General features: G+C 49.7%; 2 protein-coding genes across 2 annotated transcripts in view; both read left to right on the top strand.

Annotated features, from left to right (window-relative positions):
* Window positions 1–1,881, top strand: part of RNFT2 (ring finger protein, transmembrane 2) — a 14,413-nt gene extending 12,532 nt beyond the window's left edge. The window contains exon 6 of the mRNA XM_049619582.1: window positions 1,520–1,881. Within this exon, the coding sequence (XP_049475539.1) occupies window positions 1,520–1,760 (241 nt within the window). The 3' untranslated portion in view covers window positions 1,761–1,881. The remainder of the gene's footprint in view (window positions 1–1,519) is intronic.
* A 5,676-nt stretch (window positions 1,882–7,557) lies between these two features.
* Window positions 7,558–26,261, top strand: part of LOC125914354 (uncharacterized) — a 70,606-nt gene continuing 51,902 nt past the window's right edge. The window contains exon 1 of the mRNA XM_049619581.1: window positions 7,558–7,590. Coding sequence (XP_049475538.1) covers window positions 7,558–7,590 — 33 coding nt within the window. The remainder of the gene's footprint in view (window positions 7,591–26,261) is intronic.

Raw genomic sequence — 26,261 nt, 5'->3', positions numbered from 1 at the left:
CTCCCCCCCTCCTCTAATAAGTAAACTTAAAAGAAAAAAAAAAAAAACAGACCAGTTCATTCCTAGGAGGCTATAATAAGCAATCCCAGTTTGCACCACTTCCTGCCAGCCCAGCAGAGTATGTCAGAAGCATTCAGAAAGCATCTGTGCTGGGCTGTGTGCACCGGTCCTTACTTTATAGTGGACAGAGAGGACTTGGTGTAGCCTTTGCTCAGAGCTTGTAATCCAGCAGGAGGAAAAGTGAGTGGACAAGCACAGTTTGGCTGCTGGTTCCTGTTCTGGCTCCCGTTCTAGCCAAGAGCTGTGCGCAGGCGACTGTACCTCTTAGGGCTCCCCCTTCCCCAGCTCAGATTGGAATAATCACAGTGCCTGCCTCCTAGAGGTAGGAAAATGAAATGAGTTAAGACATGTAAAGTGTATAGAAGAGGCCAGCATGATGCTGTAAGCAGCCAAGATATTTTAGCTCTTACGTTGTTATTATAAATAACTTCATCATCCTCTGGGGGTAGAAAGCAGTGCTACTCAGAGTGTGGTCCATGGACCGGTGGCAGTTTGAGAATGGCTCGATGTCTGTGTTTAACAAGGGAAGTACAGGAACTGAGTGTAGAGTTAACTTACCTCGTCCCAAATGGGTAGAACGGGTTTACATACTCTGAGTCGCGCCGCTGTGGATACAGATGGAAAAGCATGAACTATAGCCGGGATACCTGGGTCTGAATCTAGCTCTGTCCCTTAGTATCTGTAGGACCTTGTGCACGTTACTTTATCTTTCTGTGCCTCTGTTTCCTCATGTGCAAAATGGGGCAGATTAAATAGTACCTACCTCGTGGGTTGCTGTTATTATCACTGCTGCGCGGCCGGGTCTGTCGTACGTCTGTTCTCCTGAATTCCACCAATGACACTATGAAGGAGGGAACGAGTCCCATGTTGCACGTGAAAACACTGAGGCTTACAGAGATGACATTATTTGCCCAGGGTCCAATGAATAGAGAAAACCGGATTCAAACTCAGGTATGATATTAACGCCCGTATGTTTTTCATGCAACTTACTTCACCTCTCCAACCTTCTGTGCCTCATTTATAAATTGGGAATAGGCAGTGCCCACTGTGGAGGACAGTGGGGTACAGTGAGTAAGTAGCTTAGCACAGTGTCTGCACATCAATTTCTCTCCTCCGTATGTCGTGCTGGCCAGCCTACCTGCCTGCCTCCCCTTTGCTTCCTCTTATGAAGCCTGTGGTGGACTCATAAAACTGGAGGAAACCCTAACTGATGAGGCTCCTGGCCAATCTTATTGCATAGCCTTCAGGGGAACTGAGGCTCAGAGAGGTTAAGATACCTACCTGAGGTCACACAGCAACTTAGTAGCAAATTCAGAAACAGGACACAGATATCTGACTCCCCGTTCAGTGCTCTTTCTACAGGTTATATTCACAAAGCTCCCAGAGTGAGTAGAAAGAGCTTCCAAGGGTCCGGGATCCTAAGTGAGCATCCTGACTCTCTCCCTCCAACCCCCACCAGCCTCATATTCCTGAAGCCCAACCTGGAGACACTGGACTTCTTCGACCTGCTGTGGATTGTGGGCATCGCAGACTTCGTGCTGAAGTACGTCACCATCGCCCTCAAGTGCCTGGTCGTGGCCTTGCCCAAGATCATCCTGGCTGTCAAGTCCAAGGTAGGCATTGGCTGCGGCCACGAGGTAGCCCCATTAATGCCCATCATGCAGGGGATTCGGGGCACCTTCTGGAGGAGGAAAGAATAGGCCTGGGCGGAGCGGATGTCAGCGTTTAAAATAAACAGAGCCCATCACCCACTCTTACAATTCCCTGAGTCTGAGCCTGGCTTCTCGTTGTCACCACCGTCCTTTGCTCTCCAAGGGCACTGCCTAAGTTTCATTGTTCAAAACTGCTCTTGATGCAGTTTTCATCTAAATCTCACCTGAGAAAGGAAAAAAGTATGTTGACACGTCCTGCTTCTCCCAGGGAAGGGTGGCTTTCATAGGTTTCCACTCTTGTGACTTCAGGAGTGTTGTTTGTTTAACGGCAAGCGTTCTGAGGCTCAGAAGAAATGAGCTCCATGATCGATTAGTGATGTCTGCCGTGGACACAGGACCAGGCGTGGTGGCCGTGGTGCTTTGCCTGCAGGGAAAGGCGTGCCAACAGGTGTTGGGGTAGAGAGGTCTTGGGGGATAACTATTGTCATTCAGAGGACTGAGCAGAGCTAGGAAAAGGCAGCATCTTTAGGGTGTAATGAATGCCTGTGCCTCTGCGAGAACACCTGTAGCAGGGAATCTGGACAGAGGCAGATGCACCAAAGAATCTCTGGAGACTCCTCCTTTCCATTCTGTGAAAGCAGCCATCTTTTCAACTTCAGAAACCTCAGAATTTGGGGCACCCAGGTGGCTCAGTCGGTGACGCGTCATACTCTTGATTTCGGCTCAGGTCAGGATCTCATGATTCGTGTGGTTGAGCCCCGTGTCGGGCTCTGTGCTGACAGAGTGGAGCCTGCTTGGGATTCTCTCTCTCCCTCTCTCTTTGCCCGTCCCCTACTCACAAACTCTCTCTGTCTTTCTCTCAAAAATAAATAAACGTTAAAGAAAAGAAAAGAGAAAAAAGAAAGCTCAGAATTAGTCCCAGGCATTGGTTGGCAGGAGAGCAGGTTGGAACGGGCCATCCATCTTGAGGGCGCCCAAAGCCCTGTGCCAGATGTCTAGGAAAAACACTGCTGTGTCCCTTCTTCACTCACACACTCAGTACTTCTGACCCCACGTGTATGGGTTTCCCACACATCAGGCAATTCTCCGACACCAGCTGGGTGTCCTACAGTTCAACTCAATTCTGACACTGTCTACCTGAAGGTGGCATCACGTCCTACGGGTTAAGAGCTCAGTCCCACAAGATGTCCCCACCCCACTTCTGACACCCATTTCTAGTCCAGATTGTCACTTGTGCTTCTGACCGACTGGTTAGAAATCAGGGTTTCCACGACCCACTCTGTGGGTTCAGTCGTTTGCTAGGATAGCTCATAGAACTCAGGCATAACGCTCGTTTACCTGCTTATTGTATAATTAAGGATATGGTAAAGGATGCTGATGAACAGCCAGGTGAAGAGGCGTGAAGGCGAGGTCTGGAAGGATCCTGAGCACAGGAGCTTCTGTCCCCATGCGTTGGGGTGCACCACCCTCCTGACCTGTAGACGTGTTCACCATCCCTAAAGTTCTCAGAATATCCTGCACTATTGGGATTTTTGTGGAGACTGTCACACAGGCAGGGTGGATCATAAGCTCCATTTCCAGCCCCTCTCCTCTCTCTGGAATAAGGGAGGTGGGGCTGAAAGTCCTAAGCTTCTAATCATGGCTTGGTTTTTCTGGTGACCAGCTCCCATCCAGGAGCCCAGCAGGAGTCACCTTATTAGACCCAAAGATGCTCCAGGAAATTCCAGGGGATTTAGGAGCTCATTGTCAGCAATCGGGGGCAAAGACCGATAGATACATTTCTTATTATTCACACCAGGGCAGTCTGAGTCCGGTTTTGTCCCTCCACATCGCACTCCCCTCCCCCACCACGTGGTTTATTCGGTTGACCCAAAACCCTCAGCTGTTGTGGTTTCCTTAGATAAAGCCACAGCTCTGGTGCCAGAGGCAATGCCAGGAGGTCTAAAATGGCATAAAGACAAAATGGAGAAGAAAGACAGAAGGGAAACAACAGACCTCAAGAAGTCCTGAGATGCCTCCCCACCTGCCCCTCGGAGACCGCCGTCACCGTTACCATTTGCCCCCTGAGCTCACACCATGTATCAAGTAGGGGGCGGGGACTTGACAGTGGGAAGCAGGATGGCCCAGTGGTTCCACACGTGGACTTTGGCATTGAGCACGACTACATTCAGGTCCCAGCTACCCCCTTCCGAGCTGTGTGACTTTGGGCAGATGACAAAACCTCTCTGAGCCTTAATTTCCTCCTCTGTCAACTGATAACAAGAATGCACCTTCCTTCTAAGTACGTAGAACTAAGTACTAAGAACTATTGCTGGTAGCAGATGGGAACTGCTTTTCCCCACGCCTGGCACATAGCAAGCACTCAGTGATTCACATCGCTTCTTAGTATTGTCTTTATGACCAGCTGTGTGACCTTGGATGAGTTACTTAACCTCTCCGTGCCTCGGTTTCCTCATCTGTAAAATGGGGAGAATAACTGTGCTGGGTGTCTTCCTCTTGCCCCTCCAGATACACTGTCCACGTTTCTTTCCCACCCTGCTGTCTGCCCTGGAGGCTGACCTGGGTGAAGTGTACCAGCGGGCTCCCGCAGCCCCCAGCTTCCAGCGGGGTTCACCAGGGGAAAGCCTGAAAGGAGAGAGAGGCAGAGGTATTTATTCCTCTAGGGTGTTAGTCTTCTACGGCAGCCGTAACAAACCGCCACATGAATTTATTGTTCTTTGGTTCTGGCGGTCACATTTTCAAAATGCGTTTCCCTGAGCTCATCTTTCGGGTCAGCACTGTTCTAAGTGCTGTATACGCATTAGCTCGTTGAGTCCGCACCACCCCATGAAGTAGGTACTCTAATTACTACCATCCCCTTTCACAGTTGTGGGAGACGGTTCTGACCACACAGGTCCCATCGTGGGCAGCCCCCTGCAGACAGCCTTCCGTCAAGGTCTAGTAACTACACTCTCTGCTCACTGCTTCCAGGCGCGGTGGGGGATAACAGCTCCCCACCTGTGGAAGTTTCTCCACCCTGGTTACCTGCCCACACCTTTGTAAAGAGCAGATGTAGTCAACTCTTTCCCGATTAATAAATGGTTAAAAGACTTAAACACCCTTCACCAAAGCAGATCTCCTGGTGGCAGATATGCACCTGAAAAGATGCTCAGCCTCATTAGTCTTTAGGAAATGACAGTGAAAATCAGTGTGTGAGATGCCACACTCATCCATGGTGGTGGCCAACACGGAAAGGCCAGACCGCACAGCTGTTCGCACAGGCACAGCCGTGGGCAAAGACCGATAGATATATTTCTGGAGCTCACACTTGCGGCGGGAATGTAAATGGCACCTCCACTTTGGAAGCCAGCTTGGAGGTTTCTTGGAAGGTTAAGCATAACCTGTCGTACAGTCCAGCCCTCCCACCCGTAGGTGCTCACCCAAGAGGAATGAAACCATGTGTCCGTGAAAAGGCCTCTGCATGGGGCGCCTGGGTGGCTCAGTCAGTTGAGCATCCGATTTCGGCTGAGGGCATGGTCTCATGGTTCGTGAGTTCGAGCCCCGCGTCGGGCTCTGTGCTGACAGCTCAGGGCCTGGAGCCTGCTTCGGATTCTGTGTCTCCCTCTCTCTCTGTTGCTCTCCGGCTTGCACTCTGTCTGTCTGTCTGTCTGTCTCTCTCTCTCAAAAATAAAGACTAAAAAAAAATAGGCAGACAGATCAACAAATTTTGGTGTATCCGTGCAACGAAATACAACTCAGCAATGTAAAGAGATGAACTACAGTTGACCCTTGAACCACATGAACAGCATGAATTGAACCACTCATACACGATTTTTTTCTGATAAATACAGCACGGTATTATCAATGTATTTTTCTCTTCTTTGTGATTTTCTTTTTTTTTTTTTTTAATGTTTATTTTTAGAGAGAGAGAGCGCAAGCAAGGGAGGGGCAGAGAGAGGGAGACACAGAATTCAAAGCAGGCTCCAGGCTCTGAGCTGTCAGCCCAGAGCCCGATGCGGGGCTCGAACCCACAAACCACGAGATCATGACCTGAGCCGAAGTCAGTGCTTAACCAACTAAGGCACCCAGGTGCCCCTAGTTAGGATTTTCTTAATATTATTTTTCTCTAGCATACGTTACTGTAAGAATACATACAACATACAAAACAGATGTTAATCGGCTTTATGTTGTCAGTAAGCCCCCCAGTCAACAACAACTGTAGGCTGTTAGTAAAGTTCTTGGGGAGTCAAAAGTTATATGCAGATTTTTGACTGCACAGAGGTCAGTGCCCCTAAACCCCTGCATTGTGCAAGGGTCAACTGTATTGATACAACATAAATGAATCTTAAAATACTTAACAGTTATGCTAAGTGAAGGAAACTGTAGCAACCAAGAGTGTACCTTATGATTCCACTTGTGTCAACTCTAGAAAATGTAAACTGGCCTATGGTGACAGAAAGCAGATCAGTGGTTGGCTGAAGGGACCTCCCAGAGGGAAGGGATTACCAAGGGGCACAGGGAAACTTCTGGGGGTAACAGATACATTCACTGTCTTGACTGTGGTGATGGTTTCACAGGTGTGTACATATAACAAACTTACCAAATCGCACACTTTAAGAGAAGGAGCCACTGCCACATCTATACTGCTTTGGTCCGAGCTCCTCCCTGGCGTGGGCTGCTGTGGTCAGAGGCTTATCCTTGGGGCCTCCACTAAAAGTCACTTCTAGAGGCACCTACATGGCTCAGTCAGTAGAGCATACAACTCTTTTTTTTTTTGAATTTTGAAACCCAAGTTCCTTTTTTTTTTTTAACGTTTATTTATTTTTGAGACAGAGACAGAGCATGAACAGGGGAGGGGCAGAGAGAGAGGGAGACACAGAATCGGAGGCAGGCTCCAGGCTCTGAGCCATCAGCCCAGAGCCAGATGCAGGGCTCGAACTCACGGACCGCGAGATCGTGACCTGAGCTGAGGTCGGACGCTTAACCAACAGAGCCATCCAGGCGCCCCGAGCATACAACTCTTGATCTTGGGGTTGTGAGTTCAAGCCCCACACTGGGTGTAGAGATTACTTAAAAATAAAATCTCAAGGGACACCTGGATGGTTCAGTCAGTTGAGTGTCTGAGTCTTGATTTTGGCTCATTTCGTGATCCCAGGGTCGTGGCATCGAGCCCCACATTGGACTCTGTGCTGGGCATGAAGCCTGCTTGAGATTTTCTCTCCCCCACTTGCACTCTCTCTGTCTAAAATGAAAATTAAAAATAAATAGGGGCACCTGGGTGGCTCAATCAGTTGAGCGTCCAACTTCAGCCCAGGTCACGATCTCACGGTTCATGGATTCAAGCCCCACATCGGGCTCTGTGCTGACAGCTCAGAGCCTGGACCCTGCTTCAGATTCTCCCTCTCTCTCTTCCCCTCCCCACTCGTGCTCTGTCTCTATGTCGAAAATAAATAAACATTGACAAAAATAATAAAGGGGCACCTGGGTGGAGCAGTTGGTTAAGTGTCTGACTTTGGCTCAGGTCATGATCTCATGAATCACAGGTTCGAGCCCCACATTGGGCTCTATGCTGACAGCTCAGAGCCTGGAGCCTGCTTCAGATTCTGTCTCCCTCTCTCTCTGCCCCACCCCTGCTCACACTCTGTCTGTCTCTCTCTCTCTCAAAAATAAACATTAAAAAATTTGTTTAATTATATAAAAATAATAAAAATAGATTAATTAAATCTTATTTTAAAAAGTCACTTCCAGATCCTTGAACCTTTTCCTTCCTAGCACTGTGACACTTTGGGATTATCTGTGGTTCACTTCCACCTCCCCATATCCCAGAAGCCTGTTCTGACCTTCCACTCTGTCTGCAGGACCCGGCATGGCACTGGGCAGAGCAGGGCTCTATAAGCTGGTGGGTGAGGGACATGGTGGAGAAACTGGAATTTCACTCCGTCCCCGCCCCCGTGCCTCCTGGTTGATTATCTCTGGGCAGAAATAAGATGGAAAATCGTTTCGATGTCCATTGAGGGCAAGGGACATGAACCCAGCCAAGCGGGGAAGCTCGCTCAGCACTGACCGCCTGGAGTCATAAGAGCTCGCGATTATTGAGCACCGACCGTGTGCCTGAAAGTTTGCTAAGAGCCCTTCGTGTACGAATTACCTTACGTAGCCCCTTGCTGTTCGTCTCAGGTGGGTACCATTACTCTCATTGATGGATAGGAGATGGGAGGTTGAGGAGGCAGGTGGCTTCTCAGTCCCACCGCTGTGACCATTTCACACTAGAGCTGGGGTTCCCGCCCAGAACTTCACATCCTCAAGGGCCCCAGCTCTGCCTCAAAGTGGGCGTGGGAGAAGGATAAGGAAAACAGGCAGCTAACTGAGCAGTTACTCAGCACCTAGCACACTCTGGTTCTTGCTGGATTCTTTCCCGTGTCCTGACTCACTTCAGGCTCTCATCACCCCCGTGAGAGGGAATTCATTAGCACCTCTTTCTAGATGAAAAACTCAGTTTGAGTATCCTGTCGGTGCCGTGCCCAGTGCGTTGAAACCACAGAAACTTGTTTTCTCGTAGTTCCAGAAGCCAGAAGTCCAAAGTCAACATCACTGGGCCGAAATCAGGGTGTCGGCAAGGCAGCGCTCCCTCCAGATGTGATGAGAGGATCCGTTCCTTGCCTCTTCCAGCTTCTGGTGGCTGCTGGTGTTCCTTAGCCATGTCATTCCCATCTCTGCCTCCGTGGCCCTCTGTGTGTGAAGTATCCCTTTCTTTGTCTTTTATAAGGATGCAGGTGATTGCATTTAGGGCCCTGGATAATTCAGGATGTTCTCCTCATGCCAAGAGCCTTAATTTGATTGTGTCCTCAAAGACCCCTTTTCCAGGTAAGGTCACCTTCGCTGGTTCTAGGGATTAGGACCTGGTGTCTTTGAGGAGCCATTCTTTCACTTACTCCACTGAGGCTGAACGAGGTTTGAGACACCCAGCCAGTCACTTAAAGAATCAGAATAGGAATCCACGTCTTCCAACTCCCACGGCCGTGGCCGCTTCAGGAGATCAGCTGCCAGGCACCGAGTGGACCACATGCCAGAGCTCCTGGGCCTCTCCTGACCCTGCCACTTTCTAGCCACGGGGAGTCATTTTGTGCCCCTGAACATGTTTCTAACGGTGGGAAGTTGAGATGTTAACAAAATTCTTTTTAAGATGCTGCAAAGATCAAAAGACTTAACGGATATGGATGGAATGAGGGGCAGGTCGGTCACTGCCTGGAGAGGAGGCAGGCAAGGCTTTTTGCAGCCCTCTGCCGCTGGTCCCGCCTATCCGTCCTCATGCTTCCTCATTGCTTTTTCCTCCCCGCCTGCCCCTCCCTCTAGTCTTTGTGCTTCAGCCAGATGCTACTTCTTTCATTTCTTTACACATAGCAACTAGCACCATTCCGACATGTGGTAAATGCTCTCCTTAACCCGATTGCTAGATGGGAAAACTGAGGCACTGAGATACTGCATAACTAACTTGCACAGTCTCCAGAGTGGGTTATGTGCTATCCTGTCTCCTACCCACTGCACCTGCTGATCCGTCTTCCTCAAAGGCCCTTCCTCTGCCTCGTGTCGTAACTAACTCCTCCTTGGATCACAGCCTCTTAGAAACCTTCCCTGCCCCCTTCAGGCTAGGGATGGTGCCCCTGATGAGGACTCTATACTCTCCCTATTCTAGCACTCACCATCCTGACTGTCATTGCTTGCTTAATTGTCTGCCTTCTCCGCTTGATTGTCACCTCTGTGATAGCAGAAATGAATGCCTCTAGCTTGTTTGTTGATGGGACACCAACATCTGATATGCGCTCAGAAGCATTTGTTGTAAGTATGTATGGGTAGATGTGTGGATGAATATATGAGTGAATAGATATATAGGTAGGTGGATGAATTTGATGGCTGGATGGGAAAGTTGGTGGATCTGTGGATAGACGGGTAGGCAAGTGAGTGGTGGGTGGACGCATGGATGGATGGATAGATATTTGGATGGATGGATGGATGGATGGATGGGTGGATAGATTGATGGACAGGTGGATGGATGGATGGATGAGTGGATGGGTGGGTGGATGGATGGGTGGGTGGATGGATGGGTGGGTGGAAGGATTGATGGACAGGTGGGTGGACAGATAGGTGGATGGACGAATAGATGGTAGATGGATGGGTGATTGAATGAGTTGATAGTCTAGCCAGCTGCACTAACTCTCATCACCTCCTCTTATAGCAGCAAGGAGAACTTAAATTCCTTTCCCAACTCTGCTCAAACCTGTTGTATTTGGTAGCTGTCCAAACACCTCTGTCATGAAGACACAGAAGCCCACAAGACAGAGTAGTACTCACTTCTGTGTGCTGGAAAGGACCATATAGGGAGCCTTAAAGCTACCTAGGAGCCAAACCAATAATAATAAATATGGCCAAGCATCGCTGAGCACTTACCAGGAGCTAGGCAGTAGGTTAAGTCTGCCACTTGTTCAGGATGTATTGACTGAATGCCAACTACATGTCAGGCACTGTTGTAGGCACTGAAGATATATCCACGAACAAAGTAGACAAAGATCCCCGCACCCATGGCGTTTTATAGTCAACTGAAGACATTGTCTCATTCGGTCTTAATCCTGGAATGGTAGATGTTGCTGTCTCTTGTCACAGAGCGGAAACTGGGTGAAATCACATGCCGAAGACTGCAAACCTCATAGTTAACACCTAGCAGTAGGAGCCGCGCGCGTGTGGAGTCCGCACTCTGTATGGGCCAGGTGTTCATTTCTTTCTGACATCTGTCTCCCAAGGCAAGTGCTGTTGGTTTTTTTGTGTGTCTTGTATTGAAGTCCTGTTCACACGCTGTAAAATTAACCAGCAACCATTTTAAAGTATACCAAAGCCGTCTGCGTTCAGCATAGTCACAGTTTGTGCAACCGTCACCACCTGTCTCTAGTTCCAGGACGTTTTCATCGGCCCTGATGGAACCCTCCCCGTTTGCAGCCACTGCCCCCCTCACACTCCCAGCCTCTGGCAACTGCTAATCTGCTTCCGGTCGCAGGGATTTATCTGGTGCGGGCATTTCGTAGAAGTGGAATCACACGTTCTGTGACCCAGTGCCTGGCTTCTTTCCCCCTCCTGTCCATGGTGTTTTCAAGGTTCCTCGATGTTGGAACAGGTACACTTCATCCCTTTTTATGGCGGAATACCGTTCCGTTGTATGGTAGACCACCATTTGCTCACTCGTTCGTCTGTTGATACACATTTGGGTTTGATGGACACTTTTTGGCTATGTGACTAGTCCTGTGCCAACCCTTTGTGTACAGGTATCTGTTTGAACACAGTCTTCCTGGGCACATACCTAGGAGTGGAATTGCTGGGTCATGTGATAATTCTTTGACTTCTTGAGGAACTGCAACACTGTTTCCCACAACGGCTGTGCCGTTATACACTCCTGACAGGTGCTGTTTTTATCCCTGTTTACCAGAGGAGAAAACAAACGCAGGGAGAGGTTAAGGAAGTAACCCAAGGCCACACAGCTTGAAAGTGGTTGAGCAGGGATTTGAACTCGGGGAATCCGACTCCAGAACCCCCTGCTCTGAGCTTCTAGGCCATATTCCCTCCTATGTAAGTTCCCTGGATTTGTTTGGGAAGTTGCTCAGACTTGATTAAGGAGAGGGGCCCTCATATCTATATAAAATTCCCCCAAGTACAGACCGTGGCTCCCTCACTTCCTTCTACTTCAGACGGGCATTTCTGGGGGCGAGAGGGTGGGGATGTGACCTGGCACCCCTTCCCTGTGCCGCTGAGGTGTGGGCGACAGTTATTAATGCCTTGCTGGCAACTGTCCAGCTCCCTTTTTCTGATTATTATTATTTTATTCGGCGAGATTAATGTGCCAGGTCACAGCATAATCCAGCCTGTAAAAAGTGATCTGAATAGTCTCCTCAAGATAAATTGCAGGCTTGGAAAAGGTTCACAGCCTTTCCTTGCCTGTCTGAGTGCTCTTCCGAATCCTCATCAATCCTTGTCTGGGCAGAAGAAAAGGACGGGTCTTCATTTGCAGCTGGGGGGGGGGGGGGGGGGGGGAAAGAGCACATCTGTCAGGGACCCCTAATGGCTCACAGCACAGATGCTGTGTCCCGCGCCTCCGTGCCATCCACTGAGAGGGTGGGTCGGTTTTTAATATGATAATCGTCGTACTGGAAGGGCTTTTGGCATTTGGATTTGCTTGATGGCTCTGCGGTCCCCGACGTGTGAGACCGGGTGAGCCACCAATTGCAAGATGCCTCGGGACCCCGGAGGGTCTGTCAGGGATCTTCTCTCGCCTGGGCCTCCCAGGAGAGCCGGGCTCATCGGCCAGCCAAGATGAGGATGGGATTAAGGGTGGCAACCACTGGCTGGCGATCTCAACCCCAAACCATCACACCGGCTGGGTGTCTAGAGCACCCACTTGTATTATGAATCCAGATGACTTCTATAACCCGTGTGTCTTAGCTTTGCCCCACCTGGCTGCTACCCACCTGCCTGACCTCATCACTGGTGACCATCTCCCTTGCTCGCTCTGGACCAGCCACAAGTGGCCTTCCCTCTCAGGCCCTTTGCACCTGCTGTTCTCTCCGCCTGGGGCAGTTTTCTCCCCCTATGTCCCCATGACTGTCTCCTTCCCGTCATTCAAGTTTTGCTCCAGTGTCACTTGCTCTGAGACCACGTCACCTCCCTAACCACCCTGTTGAAAGTGGTTGTCCTCAAACTGCATTACCACACCCCCATTTTATTTCCTTCCGCAAGAACATAGAGTTCTTGGTGACTTCTTCCCACCCCTGCAATGCCCCCTGACATTATTCAGGACCTGTCGGCTGACAAGGGCCATCCTAGACCCTGAGAATATAAAAATAAGTATGAAACCTGTTTTTATATTAACCTAATCAAGACCTAGTTAAAAGGGTAAAAAATCTTGTCCCAGAAACCTGTATCTCACACACTTGAACTCCTACTATTAAGTAGTAATAATAACTAAAAATCTGGCTTGTATGCGTTGCTCCTTCCCTTTATTAAAGTGAAATAGTCTTGGTCCAGAATTCTGCTGCACTGTCCAATATGGCAGACAACCAAGCCACATGTGGCTATTTTCCTTTTTAAATAAAGATTTTATTTTGTTTTAAGTACTGTCTACACCCAACGTGGGGCTCGAACTTACAACCCCGAGATCAAGAATCGCATGCTCTGCAGACTGAGCCAGCCAGACACCCCCACGTGTGACTATTTAAATGTAAATCAGTTAAATTTAAAGCTTGATTCCCCGGTTGCCCTGGCCATATTTCCAGTTCTCAGTAGTACATTCATTGGACAGCACTGTTGTAGAACATTCTGAGCTCAGGATTTATTCAACCTCCCAATGGTCTGGGTAGCAGGAAGCTGCCATTCTGCCCATTTTTTCAGATGGGAAAAGATAAAAGCAGGCACTTGTCTAAGGACTCTTTGGCTCTAGTAAGTGGGGCAGCTCCACAGATCAGAAAACACCAGCCTTGAACAAAACAGTGTTCAAATCCTGGCTCCGTGATGTATTCCCTATGCAGCGTTGAGAAAGTGACTTCACTCTTTGGAGCCCTCAGCTTCCTCATCCCCAAAGTGGTCATTTTTAGGCTCTTCAGGTTCTCAGAAAGTAGAAGACCAACATAGCTGCTCGGTAGTTCCTAGGGCCAGCTGCGTCTAAAGCAAGGAAAGCCTTCGCTGAACTCTTTTCTCCAAGGAACCCAGCATTTGCCCACCTTTCTGCCCTTTCCATGATAGGAAAGAAGCCCTTCCTGAGTCCAAAATCCTCTTAAGCTGAACTTCCTGTTTGGCCTGCATAGCCACACCCCTGGGACAAGAGTTTTCAGTAGGGTGAGACTCCATGAGATATCAGCCTCGTTGGCTCACCTCCAAGTGCAGGGGAGGAAAAGGGAGAGAGGGAGGGTGGACGAAAGTTAAGAAAGGTGGTTTTCTCTGACGTGAGAGCCAAGATTCATGAGGCTTTTTGTGCCGTTAAAATCTCTCTATGTTCTGGGCCCTGAACCCATCACTTTTGCTCTCAGAGAGGTTCCCCATCGGCTGAGTCTCCCCCCACCCCACCCCGCCCCTTCTGGAGGTCAAGCGTCCGCTCTCTGCCCTGCCCTCCCCTCCCCTCCCCAGCAGACATCTGTCTACTCCAGGGCAGGTCTGGGTGTCCCAGGCCTGGGCTCTAGTTCTCGCAGCACATCATCCTGTGTACGAAAGTGCAAACTTCTGGAAGGGCCAGCTGCATTTGCCCCAGATTCTTGCACAGGGGGTGCTAGAAGGGGTTAAACCAGTGGTTAGCAACTAGGTGGTGGGGGGGCAGGGGACATCTGGCAATTTCCGGAGACATTGGGTTGTCACGGTGGGTTTGGGGGGACTTGCTATTGGCTTTTAGTGGGGAGAGACCGGGGATTCTGGGAGACGTACCGCAGGGCACACGACAGCCCCTCAGCACACAACCGAGAATGGTCCCGTCCAAAGTGCCAGCCGTGCCGGGGTTGAGAAACACCAGGTTGAATGTTTGTTTTATAGCCCTGAGTCAGCTCCCCTGCTGTTCTAGGCTGAATTGTGTCCCCTGCAACCAAAATTCAGATGTTGAAATCCTAACCCCTGGTACCTGAGAACATGACTGCGTTTGGAGAAAGATCTTTTAATCAGGCAGTTACGTGGAAATGAAGTCATTAGGTTGGGCCCTGCCTGATCTGACCGGTGTCCTTACAGAAGGGGACGTTTGTACACAAACACAGGCACACACACAGGGAAGACCCCGTGAGGACACGGGGAGAAAACAGGCACCCGCAAACCAAGGAGAGAGGCCTCAGAAGGAATCAACCCTGCAGACATCTCGGTCTCAGACGTCGGGCCTCCAGAACTGGGAGAAAATACATCTGTTGGTTGAACCACCCAGTCTGTGACACTTGGTCAGGGCGGCCCCTGAGAAAACTAACACACCCACGCACCCGTGTCCCTGCGGTTCTGTCCTCTCTCGAGAGTGCTTTTGCATTCACTCAGATGTGTCCCACCTTTCTGCCATCCCTCTAATTACTGGGGATCTTTATTTTTTTGGTAGGTTACACGGTCACAGGATTCGGAAATGAAAACACCAAAAAACAGCCTCCGGTGAAAAATCCCCTTTGCTCTCTTGCCCCCAGGCACCCGTTTTACCTCCTGGGAGATAATAATCACCCCTGGATCTTTCCATGGCTGTCTTATACATAGTCAAGCAAATGCATGTATCCCTTCCTCCTACCTGTCTTTATAGGATCAAACAGTAATGTTCTGCATGCAGCTTCGACCTCCATGTTAGAGATCATTTCAGGCAGATAGACAGGACACAGCATGCTGGTTAAAAGCTAGACTGCCTGTGTTCAAATCTGGTTTGGGAAACCCTCTAGCATTGGCCCTCTGTGTGACCCTGAAACGTCACCTCTGCTTGCTCTCATTTCCTCATCTGTAAAATGAGATAGTAATAGTGCCTCCCACTATTAGTTTTCTTTCTTTCCTTTTTTAAGTTTATTTATTTTTGAGACAGAGTGAGAACAAGAGTGCAAGGGGAAGAGAGGGAGGGAGGGCGAATCCAAAGCAGGTGCCACACTGTCCGTGCAGAGCCCGACATGGGGCTCGAACCCACAAACTGTGAGATCATGACCCGAGCCGAAGCCAGATGCTTAACGGCCTGAGCCACCCAGGTGCCCCCGCTAATTAGTTTTCAATCACTGCCTAACAAATTACCAACTTAGAAGCTTCAAACAGCACTCGTATATTAGTTCACAGTTTTGTAGGTCTGAAGCCAGGTGGACTTGACCGTGTTCTCTTTGCAGGGTCTCACAAGGTCAAAATCAAAGTATTGGTCGTATCTGGAGGTTCTGGAGGAGAATCTGTTTCCAGTCTCATTTAGGTTGTTGGCAGAATTCAGTTCTGTGTGGGTGTAGGACTAAAGTCCCCGTTCGGCTGGGTGTTGGCCGGGGGTCACTCTGAGCTCCCAGAGACCACTCTGGTCTTTTCCTGTAACCTCCTCCACCTCCAAGCTAGAAATGGCGGGTAGAATACTTCTGCTTCGTATCTTCCTGACTTGTTCCCCTTCGGCGGTGAAAGGTTTCATGAGATTAGATTAGATTAGACCCCGCCCAGATAGTCTCCCTTCTGATGAACCCAGAATCAACTGATGGGCAACGTTAATTACATCTGCAAAATCCCTTCCCTCCTGTAATATAACAGACTCCCGGTGAGATAGCCCATCTTAGTACAGTCCTGAGGATCACGGTGGGAAATCTGGGGGATGCATAACACACTGCCTCAAAGGGTGTTGTGACAACTCGACTGCATATCTCATGGCATATGCAGTATTTAAAAGTTAGCTTTTTGGGGTGGGAGTCACCTGGACTTTTGTATTGTGGAAACGGCTTAGATTTACTAAGGATTTTCAAAGAGATTCCTCTAAGGACACCTTGAACGGTTGTGAATCGCTTTGTCCTCTTTGACCCATTGATTCTGTGATTCTCCAGGACTCAAGTTAAATATCAGTTTCCCCCGCCCCCTTAAGACAGTGGTAACTGCCCTCGTTCATTTTCCTTCATCCCCTCAGCCCAGTACATCCTGCGCTGCTTGGTAATCATCTGGGCCGTTGGGGCGCCTGGGTGGCTCGGTCGGTTAAGCATCTGGCTCTCAATCTCAGGTCAGGTCATGATCTCACAGTTCATGAGATCTTCAAGGGGATCTGTGCTGACGGCGTGCAGCCTGCTTGGGATTCCATCTCCCTCTCCTCTGCCCCCTCCCCCGCTTGCTCTTTATCTCTCTCTCAAAATAAATAAAAGTAAACTTTTAAAAAATTATTTAAAAAAAGAGCAGCTAAGGCATATTCAGGATGCATGCACTGCACTAAACACTTTACATGGGCTACTCCATTTAATCCACCAGCAGCCCTGGCAGATAGGCACCCTCATTGCGCCCATTTCACAGATGGGGAAACTGAAATAGTGGGGAAGCTGAACAGATATTACCTGCCCCAAACCACTGGGCTAGAAAGTGGCAGAGTCGAGATTTGAACCCATGCAGTAGGGCCTCGCTCACTCTGACCCACCCTGATGGCAGATCAGGCTCACCAGGGTATCCAGAAGGTCAGGAAAAATCTTTCAATTCAGCCACCACGCTAAGACGTTCCCTGAATCCAGTCCTGGGGCCTTAGGGAGACGTTAATGGGTGTTTTATAAAAAGGTGTTCTGTGATCAGATAACTTTGGGAGATGCTCTGAGCATAATCTACACTCCCACCCCCTACCCTTCTTGCTTGCTAACATAGTAAAGGCTCTGAGAAATCCTGCAATCAAGAAATTCATTTCACTTTGTTTGACATTTCCCCAACTTGTTAACCACCAAACCCTTTTACTGAGCACAATATGCTGTAAAATCTAGTTCAGGGGTTGGCAAACCCCAACCTGTGGACCCAGTGCTTATTTTCATGAAATTTTATGAGAACACAGCCATGCTCATGCATTTAAGTATTGTCTGTGGCTTGTTTCATGCTGCAAAGACAGAGTTGAGCAGTAGAGACAGAGTCTGTATGACCCACAAAACCTGAAATATTTAATGTCTGGACCTTTAAGAAAAAGTTAGCTAACCCTGATCAGGAGTTTGAATCTATTTATGTTCCTAATTCCTTCTCATTTGGTCTTCGCAAGAAAGCTATGTGTAAGGGGGAATCTCCGTTGTCTACAGCAGACAGACACTTTGGGAAATAGAAGACCCCAAGGGGTGAACTATGTCCAGAGACTGTGCTGGAAACCAACGGAAGAGAGTTTGACTAAATGTCATTGTTAAGGACTTGACTTTTTGAAATTGCCAGGCTAATGTTTTTATAAAGTTTATTCATGTTTTCTTTTGAGAGAGACAGAAAGAGCACGAGAGTGTGCATGCGTGCATGCAAGTGGGGGAGGGGCAGAGAGAGAGAGAGAGAGAGAGAGAGAGAGAGAGAATCCCAAGCAGACTCTGCACTGTTAGCACAGAGCCAGATGCGGGGGTGGGCTCGGACTCACAAACCAAGAGGTATGGCCTGAGCTGAAGTCCCAGGCTTAACCAAGTGAGCCACTCTCGGGTGCCCCTGCCAGGCTAATTTTTAGATTCACCCTAAGGCAACAAGTGGTCTGCAAGACTTCTTAGGCTCACACTCATCTTTAGGATTTGTTCTTTATTTGCTCTGCTTGAAGTTTGTAGCTCAGGTACCCACTAATCCCTGGAGAAGCGCTGAAGCCCTGAGATAACAGCCTGAAAGCTCCCATTTACCAGCCTGTGTCAGGCATCCCTAATCCATCATGGCTCTGCTTCACCCAGGTTCTTCTCTCTCAGTGCAACAGTGCCGACAGCCTCCACCAATCAGTGTCAGAACATGAGATGAAGCCTAGGTCTTAAACTTCAGTTGTTCCTTGAAAAGAAAATGGAACATTCTGGCATCTGCAGACCTCTGTGGCCTCTCAGCTAATTGGATAAGGCCCACCCAGATTATTGAGGATAATCTCCTTTACTTAAAGTCAACTGATTGTAGATGCTAATCACATTTACACAATACCTCTGGCAACAGCCTCTGGGTCAGCATCTGACTGCATAACCCGATGCTAGAGCCTAACCTGAAGCATGAAACTGTCCTTGCAATCCCCCATTAAACAAGATGCCCATTTGGGGGCTGAGGCCAGCGTTTTATCAGGTCAAGGAAATAGCCATCTAGTCCAATGTATTGATTACAAACATTTTTTTACTGTTTATTTATTCTTGAGAGAGAGAGAGAGAGCATGCGCATGAGTGGGGGAGGGAGCAGGGAGGGAGACACAGAATCCGAAGCAGGCCCCAGGCCCTGAGCTGTCAGCACAGAGCCCCATGTGGGGCTCAAACTCACAAACTGTAAGATCATGACCTGGGCCAAAGTTGGACCCTCAACCGACTGAGCCACCCAGGTGCTGCTATTGACATTTTTTTAAACTAGGTGTTGAACTTGGTAAAAATCATTTGATTTTCCTCATTGATCTGTTAGAGCGAAGAAGAACTGTATTATCAGGTTTCCTGTTAAGCCTTGCATTGTTGGAGTGAACTGCATTTGATCAAGGTGTGTTCACTTACGCAGGGTCACACAGCAAGTCTGTGGCAGAGCTGTGGCCTAAGGTGAGGTCTTCCGGATCCCAAGAGAGATGCCCCAAGGACCAACAATCATACTAAAATATTATATAATGTAATAGAATAGAATAGAATAGAAGAGAATGTAACCAATTCGCCTAGTACTATTTTAGGAGCCTCATAAACATAAACTGATCCTCATAACAATCCTCTGAGGTTAATTCTCCTCTAATCCCCAATGTGCAGATGAGGAAACCGAGGCACAGAGAGGGTAAGTAACTTGCCAAGAATCACACAGCTGGTAAAAGGCAGGGCTGGGATTTGAACTTGGCAGTCTCCTTCCAGAACCCCCAGTTCCAAGCATCACACAGTCCCCTCTGCCCATCTTTCACCACCCCCACCCTCCTGACTCAACTCCCCCAACACAGATGATACAGCAAATATTCTGTGAGGCTGCAGACGGGTCGGAATCATTCCCCAGCAGTCCAGGCCCCACACACCCTGTCTCCAGCCACAGCCAGCCGCCGGTCCATCACCTCCTCCCTCTGCCACCCTGCCCTGCTGTGTCCCCGGGGCCTGCACATCACTTTCTGTTGTTGTTCTTGTTTTGCTTTGTTTTTTTCCTTCACCGTGATCCCTGGGAGACTCTCAAAGGCTACATTCTGCCACCAGGGGACCCAGGAGGGACAGGGCAGGCACCTGAGATTTCCCAAACCCCTCCTGCCGTGCCGTAAGGTGGGGGAAAGTGGGGGGGGGGGTGCATTATTTATTTATTTTTCTGGTCCTGCTCTGCTCCACACCCCCCAAGCTGTTGTTCCTCACCGGGGAAGATGAAAAACGGCTTCAGACAATGGAGGACAAGGCTTGCCACATGGCCCCCGCAGTTTAATTTCCTTTAATTCATTTTACATTGAACCAAATGATACTGTTTGTTTTTAATGGCCAACACTCAGCACGGAGGAGGGGCGGCCAGGCCTCCTCCTGGGGAAATTAGGAACACAGCTGCTATTTAAACTCTCCTGCCACTCTGCTCCCCCCCCACCCCCCACCACCCTGCACTGGGCCTCTCGAAATCACTTTCCAGGTTGAAAGATGACACCCTTCACCAGCTCAGATGGTCACTGTGGAGAGAGCTGGCCCAGCTCTGCCCCAGCTGCAGTCAATCCCCCCTTAGGGTGGCCACCCCATCCCAAGTCCCATCTTTCTCTGGGAAGATGTGGGTATACAGGAATGGGGACCAAGGTCATGGCTGTTGAGTGCCCCTACCCCACTGCCCATCGCTGAAAATCCTGCACAGGCACCTGGCCCAAGTAGGGCCGATCCAGCGCCCTATCCCAGGATATGAACAATATAGAAGTTGGGTGTGTTCATTCAGCACCTGGGTCAGTCTGCCTTCTAACCAGGTCCCCAGGCGATCCGTGTATATGTGAAAGTTGCAAGAGGAGAGATCCTTCCACTTGGGCTGATGGCCTGGTGGTCCAGTGCTCCTCTGAAGCCTGAGATAAGCCACAATCCCTCCAAAGTCCCTTTTTTTGTGTAGGTGGGCCAAAGCCAGCTTCAGCTCCTTGCAGGTACAGAGACCTTGATGGATACACCAGCCCCTTGGCAGATGCCGGAGGGATTCACAAGGCTTTGGCCTGCTTGTGACATTAGTAGGGGTCGATGATGATGATTAATGCCCAATTTGGACATTCCAAAGGCCCCTCCGGTCCTTCAGAGATTGAATTACGCCTCTGCCCTGTTGGCCACAGACTGTTAGATGCAGAAAGACCTTATCGTACAGATGGGGAAACCAAGGCCCCAAAGTTAGTTTCAGGTCATGTGATGGATCTTCTCGTACATTCATTGTACAAATACTTATTGGGCATCAACAGAGCGCTAGGTGTGGGGGCTACCCAGACCCCGGACTTTGAAGCTCAAACCTCAGTCTGATGGGGCAGCAGGCCAGGGAAGCAGTGACTTAAGGGCCCTCTTAGAAAACAGGGGGAGCAACCAAACCAGCCCCCAGCGAAGTCCTATAGAGTGACCTCAGAACTGAGGGTTAAAGAGGGGTAGGAGTTGGCCAGGCAAAGCCAAGCCACAAGGACACGCCAGAGAGAAGGGACAGCCAGAGCCATGGCACGGCAGCAGGAAACGGTTTGGCATGTGCGTGTTTCCCGGTAACTGCTGCGCATCCCCTCCCCACTGGACTCTCAGCTCCAGGAGGGCAAGGGTGACACCTGCCATGCTCGCGCTTAGGCACAGTGACACACGGCAGGTGTGCAGTGACTCTTAAACGAACAGATGGGTGCGTGTACATGGTCGGTGTGAAGGTGCACTCAGGGCAAGGCAGGGAGGCCCGAGGCCCTGCCCTGCCTTTCCAAGCGACATTATGGGTATGCATGCAGCGGCAAACCCCTGCTCTGGGGTGCTGCGGGGATTAATTAGCCTGCTAAGTGGTGATTATTGTGCTCTTCTCCGGCTAAATGATTAGGGAGGCAGCCAGGCTCCCTGAGGTGGCCTTGGAGGCATCCCCTTCCATCCTCCCTCCAGGTGGGGGCCTGGAGGTTTTCTGTGTTGGCTTCCAGGGCTGGGGGGGGGGGGGGGGTTGCTGTCCTGCCCTTCCGCTTCCCCCAGATGTTCCTCCTTCCCTGGGGTGAAAGAAGGGGCCTGGAACTGAGATTTAGCCCAGGAGAGCCCACCACTTGCTTAACGTTTCTCCACTCCATCGGCTTGTCCAGAAAGGTCCCAGAGTCCATGGCGAAGTGCTTAGCTCTGGAGGCAGGCGGATCCAAATTCAAACCCTGGCCCTGCCGTTCCCATGGGTAGCGCCTCAGGCCAGTCACCTCTCTGCTCTGTGCCTCAGTTTCCTCGCCTGTGAAAAAGGAGATAATGCTGTTTACCTACCTCTCTGGGTCTTAGGGGAGAATTAAGGTGAGCTAGAAAATAAATTTTAAGTAAATAAAACACAGGTGGAGGTCCCTTCAGCCATTTCTGGCGGGTATTAGATGCCCGATGTGTGTATACGTTTTTTCTTTTTGTACGTTCTGTCACGGCCACCATGGGTCAGGACTCTGCTGGAGGTTGGAGTTTGGAGGTAAAAACCAGGTTCATTGCTCAGAGACTGAGAGCCCACTAAAATTTGGTTCTTCTCCTCAAGGCCCAGAAGTGCCAAGGTCAGACCTTGAATGGCCCAAAGAAGGAAAGAAGTGTTACGTTTCCTAGTTACCTATTTGCGCCCAGCCCTGGACAGGATCTTGGAGCCGTCTGGGTTTGAATTTGGCTTTGCCACTGGGTGTGTATCCTCAGGTGAGCAAGGTCACAGTTTAGAGCTTCCATAGCCCCATCTGTGTATAGAACTGGTGGATAGTATTACCCGCCTCAAGGAGGAACCTTGAGCTCAAGGGAGGAGCACACAAGGTCATGTATTAAGAAGGCTTAGCAGAGAGTTTTCAGAGAGGAGCCCCTTTCCTGCCTTCAAGAGGCTGACAGAGGTAGGGGGAGACACACACACACACAAACAAGAATAAGGGGCTCCCGGGTGTCTCAGTCATTTGAGCGACCAACTCCGGCTTAGGTCATGATCTCACGGTTCGTGGGTTCGAGCCCGGCATCAGGCTTGCTGCTGTCAGCGAAACGTCTGCTTCAGATCTTCTGTCCCCATGTCTCTCTGCCTCTCTCCTGCTTGCGTTCTCTCTCCCAAAAGTAAATAAAAACGTTTAAAAAAAAATTAAAATTAAAAAAAAGAACAAGACAGGGAGATAGTACCCCTCTCTTATTCCCTGCTGTGCACACATTTGGGGTCCCTTGCACATCGCAGCCTTTCATGAACACATGCTGAGTGATGGCAGCACAGGTGCACGGGGGCCACAAGGTGGTGGAGGAGAGCAGGGGCATGCTGTCTGTTACCTCGTGGGCTTGGCCTTGACTGGCTTGCTGTAAGGCCCCTGGGGCCTGGCATTACTGAGAACACACTTGTCCCTTCACTAGGTGAGGCAGGGGCTCCCTGCAGCCAGGCCTCCTATTTTAAGAGGAGGAAACCATCATCCCTAGGGTTTCTGCGCTTTGTCCATAATCTTGAAGCCGCTCAGAGGCAAGGGAGTCTTTTTGACGCCCACCTGGCCCTTGCCTCTTTCCGGCCTGACATCCATCCATCACTTGCCAGTTTTGAAGTTCTCTTGGTTCCTCCTACATTCAGTTACACTCTTGTTATGTCACCTCGTTCCCTCTTCCGGGAACACTGTCCCCTGACCCCAGCCGCATCTGGCTGACCTCAAATCGCTCACACATCTGTGTTTACATCTCACTTCCCCTGGGAATCCGGGACTTAACCTGGCCCCAGGTGGGCTTGCTGACTCACCTGTGTGCCCCCCCATGGTGCCTGGGTTATTTCTGTTCTGTGTGCAGCAGATGAGGCTCTGATCGCTGGTTTGTCTCCCCCCGTGACACACACACAAACACCTGAAGCCTGGTGAGAGCAGAAGCCGGGTCTCTCCTATGTTTCATTTTATCCCTAGCCTGGTGCTTGGTACATTCAAAACAGAGGTTGAGTTGCTAATAAGTTACTAATAAGGAACTGGGAATGTGGCAAAGGCACGTTTGCCCTCAAGCAGGCTGCATGCAGGCAATGGAGAGGGTCTATTAGGAGTCAGACAAGCAGGTTCCATCCCGGACCCTCCACTCACTAGCCATGGGGCCTTGGGCGAGCAGGCTCTCTAAGCCTCAGTTTCCTCATCTGTAAAAGGGGGATAGTAATCATACCAGTATGAAGATTAAACAAGATCATGCCTGTGAATGAAGCATTCCAGTCACTGCAGCTCAGTAAACATTCTTATTTAAGGAAGAAATAAAGTAAGCAGAGGGGGAGGGCCCTGGAAGGCATGATACCACCCCTCCCCCACACCCCCAGGAGTAAATGTTAATGTTACTGCAACATTGCAGAGGCTAATTACAGTGTGCGTGCTCCATGCCAAGCACGGGTCCTACTCTGTTTACATCCATCCATTCATTCATTCAAATGGTCTTTTTTTTCACTACTTACTCTGTGCCAGGCCTTGTACTATATAGGTCCTAGGGATTCAGCAGTGAAACAGGCACAATATCCACTTTCAACGTACTTATGTAAACAAGATGCTGAAATAAAGCAGTATGTGAGGTGGAAAAAAAGAAAATGGAATGCTATGACAGGCACTGCTCTTTTAAATAGGGTGGTCGGGGAAGGCCTCAACTGAGAAGCTGACATTCGTGCAAAGACTTGAAAGAAGCAGGGGAGTGTGCCATGCATACATGTGGAGAAGAGTATTCCAGGCAAGGGAAATGGCATGTGCAAAGGCCCTGGGGTTGAAGCATGCTTGGCAAGCTCAAGGAGCAGCAAGGCAGGATGGCCAGAGCAGTGGGCGGGGCAGGGCCAGCTTCCCGGGTGTGCAGCCTGTGCAAAAGGGCCCCATGCTTGGTTTAATGCTCTGCTGCTGCTGCCTTGAAATTCCTAGTGATTTTTTAACAAGAGGCGCCACATTTTCACTTCCCACTGGACATTACAACTTATGTAGCCAGTCCTGGTGGTAGGAGATACAGTCAGAGAGGCCTCTCCCCTCTGTCCCAGCCCCAGGCCTACATTCTGGCCTCCTCCCATCCTGACTCAGAGCCAGGAGAGAGACCTTAAAATAAAGTTATCGGCACATTTCATCCTGACACTGTCCTTGTGACGGTGGGAACGATTTCTTCCCTGTATTAATTTCTGATTGCTACTGTAACAAATGTAAGCCAATTGAGTGGCTTAAAACAAATTATCTTACGGTTCTGGAGGTTACAAATCCAAAATCAGCCTCATGGGGCTAAACTGAAGTCCAAGTGTCCACAGGGCAGCTCCTTCTGGAGGCTCCAGTGGAGAATGTTTCCTTGCTGTTTCCAGCTTGTAGAGGCTGCCTGCATTCCTTGGCTTTGACTCCCTTCCTCTACTTTCAAAGCACATCTGTCCAACCTCTGCTCCCTTCACTCTGACCCTCCCACCTCCCTCTGACAAGGACTTTTGTGATTACATTGTCCCCCATAATCCAGAATAATCTCCCCATCTCAGAATCCTTCACCTGGTCACATCTGCTCAGACATGATCTAGAATAATTTCCCCAGCTGTGAATCCTTCACTTAATCATATCTACACAGTTATTTTGCCTTGCAAGTTAACATGGGTTCCAGGGATTGAGATGTGGACATCTTTGGGGGAGCAGTATTCAGCCTATCACCCCACCCCACCCCCCACAGACACACACAAACATACTTTGCAGATGAGAAAACCAAGTCTCAGAGAGGTGATGTCGCCTTTGGGCAAAGACACCTCCCAGCGAAAGGACAGACCTGCCATTGGGGCCCATGTCCATCTAGTTCTAAGTCATGGGCTCTAGACCACCAGGAAGAAGGCCCCTTCTGCTTATCTCTGCTTGTCTCTCTTCCTTCCACCTGACACCCAGGAGGGAGACAGGCTTGGGCAGTTGTAACCCAGAGCGTTTGCACCTAAGACTGTAGCTGACATGAGGACAGGTAAGGACATCCATCCACCTGGGACCGGGACAGAAGGAAGAATCCGCCTTTCTGCAGCTAACAGGGTCCCAGGCCACTTCAGACTTAATCATCAACACCTTATAATTGGGCCTCTCTTGGGTCCCAGGGAGCAGGGCCCTGTTTGTAAGGAAGCTCCTGATGTGCACGTTGCTGGGACACGTAGCCTGAGCCCTTTCCTGTTCATGGGCCCAAAGCTCTTAAATCAGGGGAACCACAGCCAATGAAATTGGGTGCCTGCCTGTTGCTGTTGAGGGGCAGAGTTCTCCTCCCAGGCTAGTGACTCCTGTGGGGCCACAGCCAGGCCCTAAGGACTCTGTGTGCTGGCCCCTGGGGCAACAGCACCAGAGACCTATCCCAGCCCTTGGCATGCTTTCTGGCCTCCTCCTCATCCTGGGCATAGAAGCCAGAAGAGGAGAGGGGACCTTTGTAGGAAATCGGGGGTGTGAGGGAGAAGATGACACATTTTAACCAGCTCTGGTCTTTAATATCGAGTGTCCAGTTATCAGAAGGCAGGATGTGGTGGTGGATAAGGGCATCCATGCTGACATCAGACAGACTTGGATTCAGATCCCACATCTGCCACTTATTAGATCTGTGATCTTAGGCAAAATGGTGAACTTCTTTGAAACTGAGCCTCGGTTTCCCCGTCTACAAATTGAGGGTACTAATTTGCCCCCTGGCTCATGAGATTGTTACCGGCAGTTTAAAATTGTGGGCAAACTTTCTGTTTGTGACTTTCTTTAAATAACCCATACAAGGTATAAAAAATAATAACAAATAACCATGTTTAAAACGTAGAAAATGGATAGCACCTTAGAAACTCCCCGTGCATACATCCTGGCTTCCATCCATCTCCCTCGCTCCCTTTGCTCACAAGAAACAAGTGAGTTTTGCTGTTACCCCTCCCTCA

This window comes from Panthera uncia, assembly GCF_023721935.1.
Source record: "Panthera uncia isolate 11264 chromosome D3 unlocalized genomic scaffold, Puncia_PCG_1.0 HiC_scaffold_8, whole genome shotgun sequence".
Classification (NCBI taxonomy): Eukaryota; Metazoa; Chordata; class Mammalia; order Carnivora; family Felidae; genus Panthera; species Panthera uncia.
The sequence above is the reverse complement of the archived record's forward strand: the minus strand, read 5'-3'. Positions and strand labels throughout refer to the sequence as shown.